Source organism: Branchiostoma belcheri, unplaced genomic scaffold (assembly GCF_001625305.1).
Source record: "Branchiostoma belcheri isolate BF01 breed outbred unplaced genomic scaffold, Haploidv18h27 scaffold138, whole genome shotgun sequence".
Lineage (NCBI taxonomy): Eukaryota > Metazoa > Chordata > Leptocardii > Amphioxiformes > Branchiostomatidae > Branchiostoma > Branchiostoma belcheri.
Window position 1 is genome coordinate 538,910 of NW_017802802.1, and position 12,206 is coordinate 551,115.

Sequence of the window (12,206 nt, forward strand, 5' to 3'; positions counted from 1 at the left end):
TTCCTTGGCCCTCCCCCCGTACGCACCGGCCCTCCCCCCCCGGTAAATACCGTAGGGTCCCTTACAAGTCCGGAACTGAACCTAAACCTTTGGACTTGAATCCGGACCTGAAACTAAATGTGGGTTTAGGTATGCAGCACTACCTAGTATTCTAGCATTTCCTTGTGAATTATGCAAATGAGACCCTGATTTGGAATATTCACCTTCACATAACTTAAAAATGCAAGTATGAAATTACCAGCATTAAGTCACTGGATTGAACATCGAAATTCTTTTTCCTACTTTGGTGCATTTTATATGTATTTCCAAATGACCAACAGGTATCAGGTTTTTTTCTAAACAGGGGAATAAGGGAGCTGCTCCCTCATGTAACCAGCCAGCTCCCTAATACCAATTTTCAGATTGAAACCTAAGTGGCTACTCATTTTAAAAAATCCCCCCTCGGTCGCTTTGTTCCTAATGTCATGCTTGAGATCTGCTCCCTCATGCTAAATTTTTCTAGAAAAAACCCTGGGTATCATGTTTATTTGATTTAACACTGGACAACATTGTATCATCCAAAGTACCATTATCATCAGTGCTTTTTTATCAAGCTTAGCTGCAATAACAATCATTTCAATAACAAAGACTTGCAGGATTAACCTGTACATATTTCCAGGCCAGGGCATGTAAGATAATCAGGGCTGAAAGCTCTCCTCTCCTCTGGACCAGGTACCAGGGGAATTCTCCCATTAGATAAGTATAAGTGAACCATATGGAGACTGTGGGTGTGTGAAAGTACCATGGTACATGACAGTATTTCCATGGGATTGGAGTGTGACCACATGTCCTCAGAAAGAAGGAAAACCTCAGTCAGGGTTCGAGACAACTGGATAGATCAGGAACTACACGCATAGAGAAGATGGAGGATGGGACTTAAGCCCTGAGTCCTGCCTTGATAAATTTGTTAGCAAGATCTTGGGGAGCGGACCAAAGCTAACAAGGCTGGACTCCAGGCTAGGATGGGACCTGCTGACACACCCAAGTAGAAGTACTTCCCTGCTCTGCAGGTTCCATTCACTCCTAACCACACCTGTTTGTCATTAGTCTCCAGTCTTTCCATGCAGCAGATTTTACTGCACTGGGAAAGGCTTCCAGCAAGTACCACCAACCTAGTACATGTACTAGGCATGAAATCAAGCGAAATGGCTCAGAACTGACTATCTAGCAGTGGCCTAGAGCAGTCATGGTCAATATCCATTTGATTTACAGATGCTTACAGTACATGGGACTTTCTGGTCAGCACACAAACATTTCTGAAAGAGGACAGAATTTCTGTCAGCGGCACTATGTTGAAGATTTATAAATTTTGCTGTTCGGCAAATGTTAATTTCTTGAGCATATAAGAAAAACCTGTAGTATGTGGACTATATACCATAGCTAATACAATGGGTTGAAGTCATGTTTGTAGTTGACAAGAAGTTAATTTTTCAAACAATAAAAGAATATTGATATTGATTGAAAATGATATTGATTTTGGAAAGTTTTATGTGGAGGGGATCGAGGAATATACTATGCATAATAAAGGTGTTACAAATAGTACATTTTGTTGGAATATTCTACAGAGAGAAAGTTCAAACACAGAGATCCCATCCACTCTCTGCTTGGAGTGGCCTGTAAGTAACTCAACATGGCTGTCCTGATTAGAGCAAAACCTCATCCATCTCATAATTGATGGTTTAATATTTCCCCAAATTTGGTTTAATATTTCCCCAAATTGGGTCCAATGTTCCCTGCCCTGCTGTCCACCCACCACACACATGGAATGCTAACACGTCGTGTCCCCTTTACACATGTTCCAGATTCTTCTAATCTCTCAGGAACTTTCACTCTTACTCTTACTGGTCTTAGAAACAGGGCTTCCATTTTCATGCAGACCATCAACAACCCAGTCAGAAAGAAGAACTGGCAATAAAAATGGGTCTGGAATATATATATATATCATACATGTACATGCAGGGCCCAAAATTCTGTACTTATTTTTCTGCAGCAGTGCAGATAACATTGAAAATTGCCAAGGGCTGCTCATCCCCGGAGCCTAATGAGGGGGGAGGGGGTCTGTGGAAAAATTTTGGTCTTGGAGCTGAGGAGCTAGCCTGTAACAGTCTGGCAACCAGGCTAATTCCAGAATTCTGTCTGTCTCCAAAGAATGGGAATGGTAAAACTACATGTAATATAAAGTTATTTTCACAACAGCCCCTGTGGCCTGATATCTATCACCAGCCACACATACCAGGCCTACCCTCTGGTGGAGAAACCATGACCCTTGGTCTGTAGGTCTTACACTGTGTGTTTACCTTGCTACGTCTGTGCTTATTAAAGGTCTCCAGGACATTTCACAAAGTAAATGGCATCCAGGCCACTTCTATACATATAGTAATACTAAGGCACTAAGGAGCCAACGGTTCAGTTATCATTCAATGAAATAGAATCATTTTTTTGTCAATAGGTCAAGACCTTTAGAACCACATATACCAAGTTTCATGACAATCCATCTAAAGCTTCTTAAGTTATCATGCTAAACCACATACACACATATCAATACTACCAGAAGCATAATGTTCTTGGAGAAAAGGTAATATTAAGGTAATACTTGATATTATGTAACAAGAGTTCCACGATCTCATACCTTCGCCAAAAAATGTTAACCCTTGCGGGTGACGAAGTCTACAATTTTAATCATTGATTTTGTAAATAAGAGCCTCATTTGCATGGATTATATCAGTTGATCATATTCTCCATCCAATGACAGCCTTATCATAACAAAAAGGCTATTATAGCACTTCCTCATAAATTATGCAAATGAGGTCATGATTTGAATAAATTATGTTTATTGATGTTCACCTTCACTTAACTTCCAAATGTGGCAAGTATGAAATTCGGGGTGCAGCAGTTACAACTATGGAATTATAAGAATTTGCCATTAATTATTCAAATTAGGTCCTCATTTACATAATCTATATCCTCAGATGTTTTCTCGTTCTCAAGTAGATGTCACAACTGTTTCATAGTTCTATTATCGAACAAATCAGATTTATAGAATTTCCTCATTAATTATGCAAATTAGCTCTTGATTTGCATAATTGCCATCTGATTATGTCAAGCATTACTTCAACTACCTACATACCAAAAATCACGACAATACGTCAACCGGTTCTTGAGTTATCGTCCTTCAATTTTTTTTCAACAAATGCTCCTGCAGTTCTAGAACAAGGCGCTAGGGGACCCAAACTCATGTCACTTCTTCCCTACCCCAAGGGCTATCTACCAACCAAAATTCGTGACCCTAGCATGTACAGAACATGAGATATCAAAACCGGAAGTTCAGCTGCAGTACCTAGGAAAGCCGCCAGGGGGCCCAAAATCTAATCATTTCTAGGTCTCATGAAGTCATACCCACCTACCAAGTTTCATTCCAATCCATCCACTGCTTCTCGAGTTATCATGCTAAACCACATACACACACAAACACAACCACAGCATAATGTTCTTGGAGAAAAGGTAATATTAAGGTAATACCTGACATTATGTAATAATTATGTAATGACATTAGGTAATACTTGACATTATGATGATATCTTGTTGTATGTAGAATTCTTCATCAGCATATTGCCACAGTATTCTTAAAACGGCCAGCGCTTTCTCAAAAAGAGTAGGTGGCTGAAATAAAAAACAATAGCAGGCGAGCCACGCGGGGCCGGGTACAGGGGGGGGGATGGCCCCCCTCCTACTGGGGGGTCCTGGGGGCCTCCCACAGAGAAAATTGTAAAAATTAGACCCCTATTGCTCTAAACATCATTTTTGGTACATTCTAAGCAACCTTTATGGCCATCTTTTAATTAAAAAATTTAATGTTGATGCACAAATAATTCTGAAAAAAGGCTGAATTAAAATCATGTTTGCCACTCAGATTGTATTACGCGCAGCCATAACAATGCAGAAAAATAATGAAGGCATATTTACATGTATCCACATAAACTTTTGTGAGTAACGAGTTCACGAAGCAAGTTGATCCGCCAATCTAGGGTGATACAGCACCGTGGATGTAACTCGAACCCCAAACCAGACCCTCCCCAGGCCCCCGTGAAGATACCGCCACTCTAGCCACTCGTAGAAGCAAACGCTGCCGTATGCACTAGAAATCTGCACTGGACTAAAAAACCGCAGTTTTCAAGCCAGACAGCTAGGAGAAAATTTTGTCTGAAGTTTGTCAAAAGAAATGAGCCAGTGGAGTTTGTAAGTAAATGTAACATTGACTTCAATGTTTTTCTTAAAATTTACTCGAAAGTAGGCGGCGCAAAAATTTGAGTAACTTAGTAAGCTGTAATTTTCGCCGGATGCCGGCTTATTTTGAGAAGGCTGCGGCCACCCTAATGAGCTGGGTTATACCTTGGGTTGTTTTGCTTTCTGTTGCAGTATATCTTAAGTGTTTTCATTCCTGGCCAACCTGACATTTCACAAGTCTTTATCAGCAGACTGTGGTGGTGCAGAGGAAACCCAGTACACATGTTATCATCCTGCCTTGTACATGGTCTGACATGCTCAACATTCTCTGACCCTTACAGAGAGTCTGTATGGCTTTTTCTGTGGGGGATAGCAAGCCATTTTAATTCACTGTTAATTGTAGCCGGCCGCAAAAAAGAACAGCAATTGACTGCTGAGCATTGCCGGCCTTCCTGAATTTACTGTTAGGCATTGTCAGACTCAGCCCTCTAATGTTAAGCATTGTCGGGATCCCCCCATGCAGATCCTCCTTACAGTCATACCTCCTCATCCTGCTAACAAATCTAGTCTGCTCCAAATAGATCCCAATGTTTGCAATCAAATGTTGACATGGGCTGTGCAGCTCTACATGTACATACCTTCGTGAGGTCAGTCACCATCAGTGAATTACAAGCTGGATGCTGATGGCAATGTTACATTACCTGTATGGTGCACCTTACTTATAAGTTATAGTACAACTTATACAGGAGACATTTGACCATGGATCATTTGTTTATACTATCAGTTATATTTTTTAATAAAGAAATTTTAAGTAAGCTCCAAACTCATGGGTTTACAATTGGCATTAGGCAGTTAGCCTACATGTTATTACAATGCTCATGTATAATTAAGCATATTATTAGGGGGATACTTGAGAAGACCAAAAACAGAATTAGATAGCCCTTTCATTTAACCCTGTTTATTTGTTCATTGGGTCTTATATGGATACATTTTGCCCTTTGTCAATCTTTCCCTGAGTACAGGCTTAAGCCAAGAGGCAAAGACATAGCTGACAAACAAGGGATGGAAACTGACTCAAAAGCATAATAGTCTCTTTTATTACTGTCAGTAGTAAAAGAGACTATTATGCTTTAATTTACTGTCCTGTTTTTTAATGACAGTTGTGTTTGCTGCAGGTAAAAAAAGGTAAAGACTATGTTCATCTGCCTTAGCAACAGGTTTAAGTTCAGTGCTGAACTGTTCTGTGAATGGGCCGTCAGCTAAAAATGCAGTGACTACTGACTTCCCTGGCAAGGTTGAATAGAAATCCAGTGCTACCGGAAAACTACATGTAGGCGCTAAAAGCCAAGCCAAAGAAGAAAGATACTATTCCCTTTAGTTAGGACCTGTCAAATGTACTCGTGCTAGTCGTAGCTAGCTCTTCTCTTGATTACAGTATAGCCAACCAGGGTAAAGTCCGATGGTCAAGATTCATGATAATAAAAATCCAGAAAGAGTCCCCGCACTGATCTAAACTATAGTACAAATATATACTTGATACTAAACAGTACTTTGATCTTTATTGATGTTTTTTGTTTATGTTGCAAAACCCACTGCCCCATATCCTGCTTGGGAAATGACTGGTTCCCACTTTGTTAAAATCATTAGAACTTCAGAATATCAAATGGACAAGGTAAAAACAACTTAAAAGTTCATTTCAAGTTCATGAGATAGGTAAACCAACATGACACTGTAAAGAAAATCATAATTTTTTTTTTCTGCCAAGTTTTTTTTTAATGAACTTTAGACATGCGCGCGCACATGACAACTTGTTGACAACGGTCCTCACTTGGCTAGGTGTGTAGGGAAAAGACTTCTCCACGAAAAACAAGTGAACAAAAGCCCCCTTCAGACACCAGATTGTAGTTCTTGGCCGAACTCCTGAACTTTTTATCTCTTCGCGATGCTGAAAGGGGGTGGGGGGCGTGATTGTTTTTCCAAACTTACCCCGACGATCCTTTTCATCGCTTCCAGCTTCAGGTTATCCTTGTTGCTGTCCAGCATTTGCTTCAGGTCATCATGCCTGTATACGTCGAGAAAACAACAAATATCTCAGCAAACGGCGACATGATTAGGAAGTAAACAAGAACGGGAAAACAGACCAATCCGGAACTAGCATGTCTCCTCCTAAGCTGAACCTACTTCTTGTAATCCGCCGAGAAGAAGCCACCGGTGGGCTCGGTGCCCATGTCCGGCTCGCCCGTGGAGCCCGCCCGGCTGTCGTTCTGGGCGTTGTACGACCCTCCGCCGTTCGACATCTTCAGGTCTACCAAACCGAGAGGCGGGAGGTCAGGAAAACGGCAGGGAAAACTTGCGAACTGTGGTGTATCTTGGACACCTCAGTGGCAGCAGAATCAGGAACCAAGATGGTGGCGAGCAGATGGAGGTCATGTGACACGTATGCAAATGAGTAATGGGCCACGTTGGCGGTCAGAGGTTATCAGCTGGTACCATTCATCCAGAGTTATAGGGGATGCTGATTTTTTAAATACTTTCTATATCCATTTCATTGATATTGCAATCGCTTTATTACCTTTCTTCGTTATGTAGTACACGTAAATAGTGACTCTTTTATATCTTGTACATCTAGATTCTCAACAACTTATCAAGTATGGTCAGTACTGAAATCCCCTCCTTCTAAAGAACTAGTCCATTCGGGAAGCTTCTTGCTCGGGCAGAGATTCATTGACATTTCCATCATGCCCAAGTTCGATTTGTGACGGCAGGGTCAGCCTCCGGCGTCCCCGATAATCTAAGTCACGTTTCCGTGCAGGTGGGCACTGTCGGCCCTTCTTGTCGCCGGTGCGCCATGGAGGTGTTCTTCGGCGCCGCCGTCTTGGTGCTGTGCTACGTCTTCCTCCGTCTTCTCAACCTTAGCAACGGGCCGGCTCCTCCCACCCTGTACTACCGCCCCTCCGACCTGAACCAGTTCCTGCTGCAGTCCGTGCCGCTTCTCACCTTAAGGTAAATATGACATCACCCCGAACTCTTTGCCATATGTCTTACTGTACTTTCTCCGATGAAAAGAAAAAATTCAGATTCTTCCATACTGTCTGCTGCAGCAAGACTGCAAATTGAGGCCAAACTTAGATCCTTGACTGAGTCACCTCCGATATATGCATATTTAAACCCACACTGTAAGGGGACCTAACGTTACAGACATGTGGCAACTGCCTATCTATATGATACTAAGCAGGATATGTGTATGTAATAGATAAGGTTATTCAATGGCATTCTTTGGGGCAAGAATATCGGCTACTTAAGCCTCTGAAAGTCATCAATGAAGCCTTTCGAAATCCAGGAAGTAATAGTTGCCTAGCAGTAGCAGATGGATATGGTCAGTAAGGCATACATTTCAGCATGGAGTTAAAATGACCTCCTTGATTTCAGAATGTGAATGCATCTTTTGCTCAAATCATATTTCTGCACTGTGCAAACTAACCCAGGCCGGGGGCATGTTAGAATTTTACCAAAATTTTACATCATTATTCATAACTGCACACACACCTTATATAAGGATTGTAACATCACATGTATGTTTGTTATTACATATTTGACAAGATGAATCATTTGTCGTCCCCATTAGAAGCATATTTCCTGTAATGGTATACTACCATTAATGTATCAGTGACACCCATAGTTGTATCCTTTCTCACATGGTGATTTATCACTGTTACTATGTGTACATTTGGCATTATGTGTTGATCCAACAAATCTCACACAAACATACATACGGATCATGTGTTAATGGATGTGTTTCTATTTGTTTATGTAGGACCTTGTTGTTAGATATCAGTTTTGTGTTTTAGCAGCAACTGCTGTGATATCTTGTCAACGTTATTCAATTATATATTCATAAGTGTATCCGGTAATTTTTGGGAAGTATTGATTGAATGCAATGAAGCAGGCATCGTGCCATGCCGAGAGGAGACGTTGAATTTTTAATGACCTATCTGTGAATGTTATGACAGCATAAAGGTGCATGATTATCCCACTCCCAGGATTGATTCACGTTCTGAAGGACATTCATTTGTATCTCTTACTTTAGTAGTTACTTGTATCCCTCATAATCACTTACATGCTTACTAGTATGCACTTTCCTCACCTGGTATACAAAGAATGCAATACCGTGCAGTATGTCTCACATAATCATATTTGCATGGATGATTTGTTGCATTGTTGTCACTTCATTCAACTTCAAGAGGTCATATATTGCTGCAGCCTCTGTTTTTCTGCTTTGACACTACATGTTATATCCCCTCTGGCAAGCCATAAGTTACTGCTACACAGTATATCTACTTGTTAAGTTAGTTTTAACAGACACCAATGAATAAGGATCAAAAGCAATTCAAAGCAAAAAGTCAGGGCTTGAAATTCATTTTTGGGAATAGGTGCACTGATGCACCCAACCTAAAAAATTGTGTGCAACAAAAAAATCTACTGTGCACATAAGATGATATGTTTCATTTCTGAAAGAAAAGTGCTATAACAATGATTTTATTATTTCTATGCCACTCAGCTGTTAAGAATATGCTGTATACTGATAATCTGATATACATTTAACATCTTTACAAAAATATTTGGGTGCACTGAGGCACCCACAGAAAAAATTGGGTGCATAGCTCCAGCTTTGGGTGCACTAAGGTGCACATACACTCAGTGGAAAAATGTAGAGAAAGTCTGCTATTGACTTTTCTGTCAATGAATATGAAGGAAGGTTGACGTTGCCACCAAGCACAGTTGGGGCATCATCACTAGAAAGCTTTAAACAACTCCTGCAATCAAATGTGCAAAGATCGAGTGTAACAAGTTGTTTGGTGTGATATAGCTAGCTGCCGCCGCGCCGCGTGCCTGCGAAGCTGGTGTGTTATGCTGAAGGGCAGTTATACCGGCTATACCGATACAGATATAGTATAGATTATACTTGCTAATTAATATAATATAAAGGCAGCAAGACTCTATTTTAGCTTCAAAGCTGGGAAGGAAAGTCTTCCAGCATGCTAGTATTGCTAGGGTCCAATTTATTACTGTTGGAAATGGCACATTGTATTTGAGAATCTGTTGAATTGGAGCTTGAGTACAAAATTATCGGTAGCAAGGCTCAAGTCAAAATCCTTTTTTTTTTCAGCATACCTGCACTGTGCTAACATAAAACATGACCTGCACAAGACAAATTTTGCCTTCATCAATCAGAATTTAGAAAGAATGGATCAAACTAAAAACTGTCAGAAACTATTGATGTTATATCTCGTGTACCTCATATGACAGTCACTGTCAATTGTCAATGCAGCTAACAAAAATCCACATACACCTTCATTTGTATATAGACCCTGAGTACATGGACTGGTGCAGGTTAGGTACATTTAAGTACCAGAAATACCTGCACAGCTCCAATTTCACCTGCACTAACCTTATTTGCATGTAGTATTTAATTTCAAGCCCTGCAGCATACCAGGTTCCTATTAATTATACTTGGAAATAGGTGTTTGAGCTTGAGTACTAATAGTTAGCCAGAGTCCCATGAAATGGGGTTTTGATAGAACTTCTCCACAAATAGGTACCAGTTGACCTACTTTTGATGTGAATGCAATGCTTGTCGTGTCATATATCATTAGTTACTAGTGTTTTTTGGCATTCATACATATGCATTGTGTGCCCATTTGATTGTCAAGGAAAGACATGCAAGCGCTAAAGTTGTTTTTTTTATTGTTTGTTTACAGATATACTCCACCTATATTGTGGGGCAGAAATGGGCACCTCCAGTCAATAATCCACAGTTTATTTGGCCCCAGTCGCTCCAAAGAATCCCGTACAGGGGAATGCTTCTCAGTCCAGTTGGAAGATGGCTCTACCCTCACCTACACCCTGTACGACACGTCCAAGCCCCACCCTGCAGGAGACATCACCATCGTCGTCTGTCCCGGCTTCGGCAGCTCAAATCGTTCCAAGTACATCCAGGCGTTTGTCAGCCTGGTGAGCGACCATGGTTACAAGGTGGCTGTGCTTGACCACCTAGGGACCACGGACAATCCGCTGACGGCTCGGCGCATCTTTACCTATGGGGAGACCGGGGAGTTCAGGGCCATGGTGGACGACGTAATGAGGGAAAACCCGGCGACGCGCCTTATTGTCGTGGGGTTCAGCATGGGGGCCAACATCGTGTGTAAATACATGGCAGAGGGGCGGCCGCACAATGGCAACGTGATCTGCTGTGTTTCTGCAGGGCAGGGCTACGACGCCGTCCGGGGGAGCAATGTGCTGATGGAGTGGACCGGCTTCAGGAGAGCGTACAACTTCGCCATGGCGCAGGGGCTGAAGACCATCCTCCAGCGGCACAGCTACGTCCTCTTCCGGGGAAACAGCGACTTCAACCTCAGTGCCATCCAGTCGGCGACGTCACTGCAGGAAATCGACCTGGCCTACACCCTCCAGGCTGGTGGCTTCTCCAGTCTGCACAGCTACTACCGCCACTGCAGCTGCAAATTCACTATGCATAAGATAAGCGTGCCCACCCTCCTTGTAAATGCCCTTGATGACCCCCTAATTCCCGAAGATATGCTGGACGTCCCGTACAACTATGCAATGAGTCGAGACAACGCGATGTTTGTGCTCACTCGCCACGGAGGCCATCTTGGTTTCTACAGCGGCGGTTTCATCATTCCTGACTCGGAGACCTGGCTGCACAGGCTCCTGCTGCAGTACCTGGATGCAATGTCAAATCTGGCTATAGAGCAGTCCAAAGTTAATGCTAGCACAGAGAGTCTCTTGGACTCATCTCAAGTGTATGAAAACCCGTCTTTGTGTGCCTCCTCCAGTGTAGGGACGCCAATAGACTGATACCTCCCCTCCCCCCAGAAGTTTCGAAGACTACACTTGTATAGGGGGTTACTTTACCTTGGAAGCTAGACTGTTAACATAGACATGATTTACACGCGGGCAAAAACCTGACAGCACAAGCATACAAAAACTGCTCCTTTAAAGCAGGCTAATTTACATGCAGGAAAAATCTGCAGTCTGTGTGCTTACACAGTTTTTGTACGTCAGATTTTTGCTCATGTGTGTGAATTGGGTTTCATCATAGCACAGGTTAGCTCCTCGGCTGTCTAATTGCTAACAAGGTTTTCCCTGGGGGACAAGCAGATCTTCCTTGGCTGCCTGTTAGCCCAGGGACGGTCAAAGAGCTGGCCTGTATAAGCCCTGATAATCTGTCTTCCTGGGTTCTTGGCCATAGCCTGGGTACCATCCTACTTGTATGCCGGGGCTCCCATACTCGCTTCCCTAAGAAGTACTTCTTACCAGGCTATCTTGGCCACAGTAACTTCATGTTTTGTAACTGGCAGTTGCTCCCTTCAAGTATTTTAAGTGAGATGAAATTGGTCCATCTGCTAGCATTTGTTAGCTCAAACTACAGTAATTCTTGGTAGTACAAATGTACATACCAAGTATAATGTCCTTGGTAGTACAATGTAGTATTGTGAAATCTGCAGAAAGTTGCCGGGAATAAAGTCCTAACTTTGGTTTACTAGAGTAAAAGGTCTTTGGCAGTGTTTTCAGTCCTTAGTAGTTAGGAAGATGTACTGAACACTAGGGTAGGTAGGGGTGTTGTCATTGATATCAGTGTCTTGAAACAGTGTCATCATGCACGATCATCTGTTTGTAACACTGGCTGCCTTGTACTGTGCTACAAAACTGTTGTAGAATGTCAGAATCAAAATGACACGTCATGTGTTGAGGTATTGTTTGTATAATTCTGTTTGACAGACTTGCCCATTCCAGTATATATGATACAATTCTAGACTCCCAAATCCCAAATGTTCTGTCTTCCTTGTGGTGCTTATGCAAAAAGCACAGAATCATTTTTAACAATGTGGAAAAATAGCTGGGAATTGTGACAAAGTAAGCCA

General features: G+C 42.1%; 2 protein-coding genes across 5 annotated transcripts in view; one reads left to right on the plus strand and one right to left on the minus strand.

Moving 5' to 3' along the window:
- Positions 1 to 6,712, minus strand: part of LOC109464389 (AP-3 complex subunit beta-2-like) — a 47,794-nt gene extending 41,082 nt beyond the window's left edge. For all 4 annotated transcript variants that reach the window (XM_019761340.1, XM_019761338.1, XM_019761339.1 and 1 more), the window contains exons 1-2: positions 6,445 to 6,712; positions 6,250 to 6,325 (exon numbers count right to left, since the gene is read on the minus strand). In XM_019761340.1, coding sequence (XP_019616899.1) covers positions 6,250 to 6,325; positions 6,445 to 6,560 — 192 coding nt within the window. In that variant the 5' untranslated portion in view covers positions 6,561 to 6,712. The remainder of the gene's footprint in view (positions 1 to 6,249; positions 6,326 to 6,444) is intronic.
- A 226-nt stretch (positions 6,713 to 6,938) lies between these two features.
- LOC109464403 (monoacylglycerol lipase ABHD2-like) lies at positions 6,939 to 11,522 on the plus strand. The gene is made up of 2 exons (XM_019761372.1): positions 6,939 to 7,266; positions 10,023 to 11,522. The coding sequence occupies exons 1-2, from the start codon at positions 7,112 to 7,114 to the stop codon at positions 11,137 to 11,139; spliced, it is 1,272 nt and encodes a 423-aa protein (XP_019616931.1). The 5' UTR covers positions 6,939 to 7,111; the 3' UTR covers positions 11,140 to 11,522.
- The last annotated feature ends 684 nt before the right edge of the window (positions 11,523 to 12,206 follow it).

What these genes read in the sequence shown, in the direction of transcription:
- LOC109464403 (XM_019761372.1), top strand. Translation starts at nt 7,112, where the DNA reads ATGGAGGTGTTCTTCGGCGCCGCCGTCTTGGTGCTGTGCTACGTCTTC. An exon ending in GTGCCGCTTCTCACCTTAAG is followed by an intron (nt 7,267 to 10,022) that starts GTAAATATGACA and finishes GTTTGTTTACAG; the next exon opens with ATATACTCCACCTATATTGT.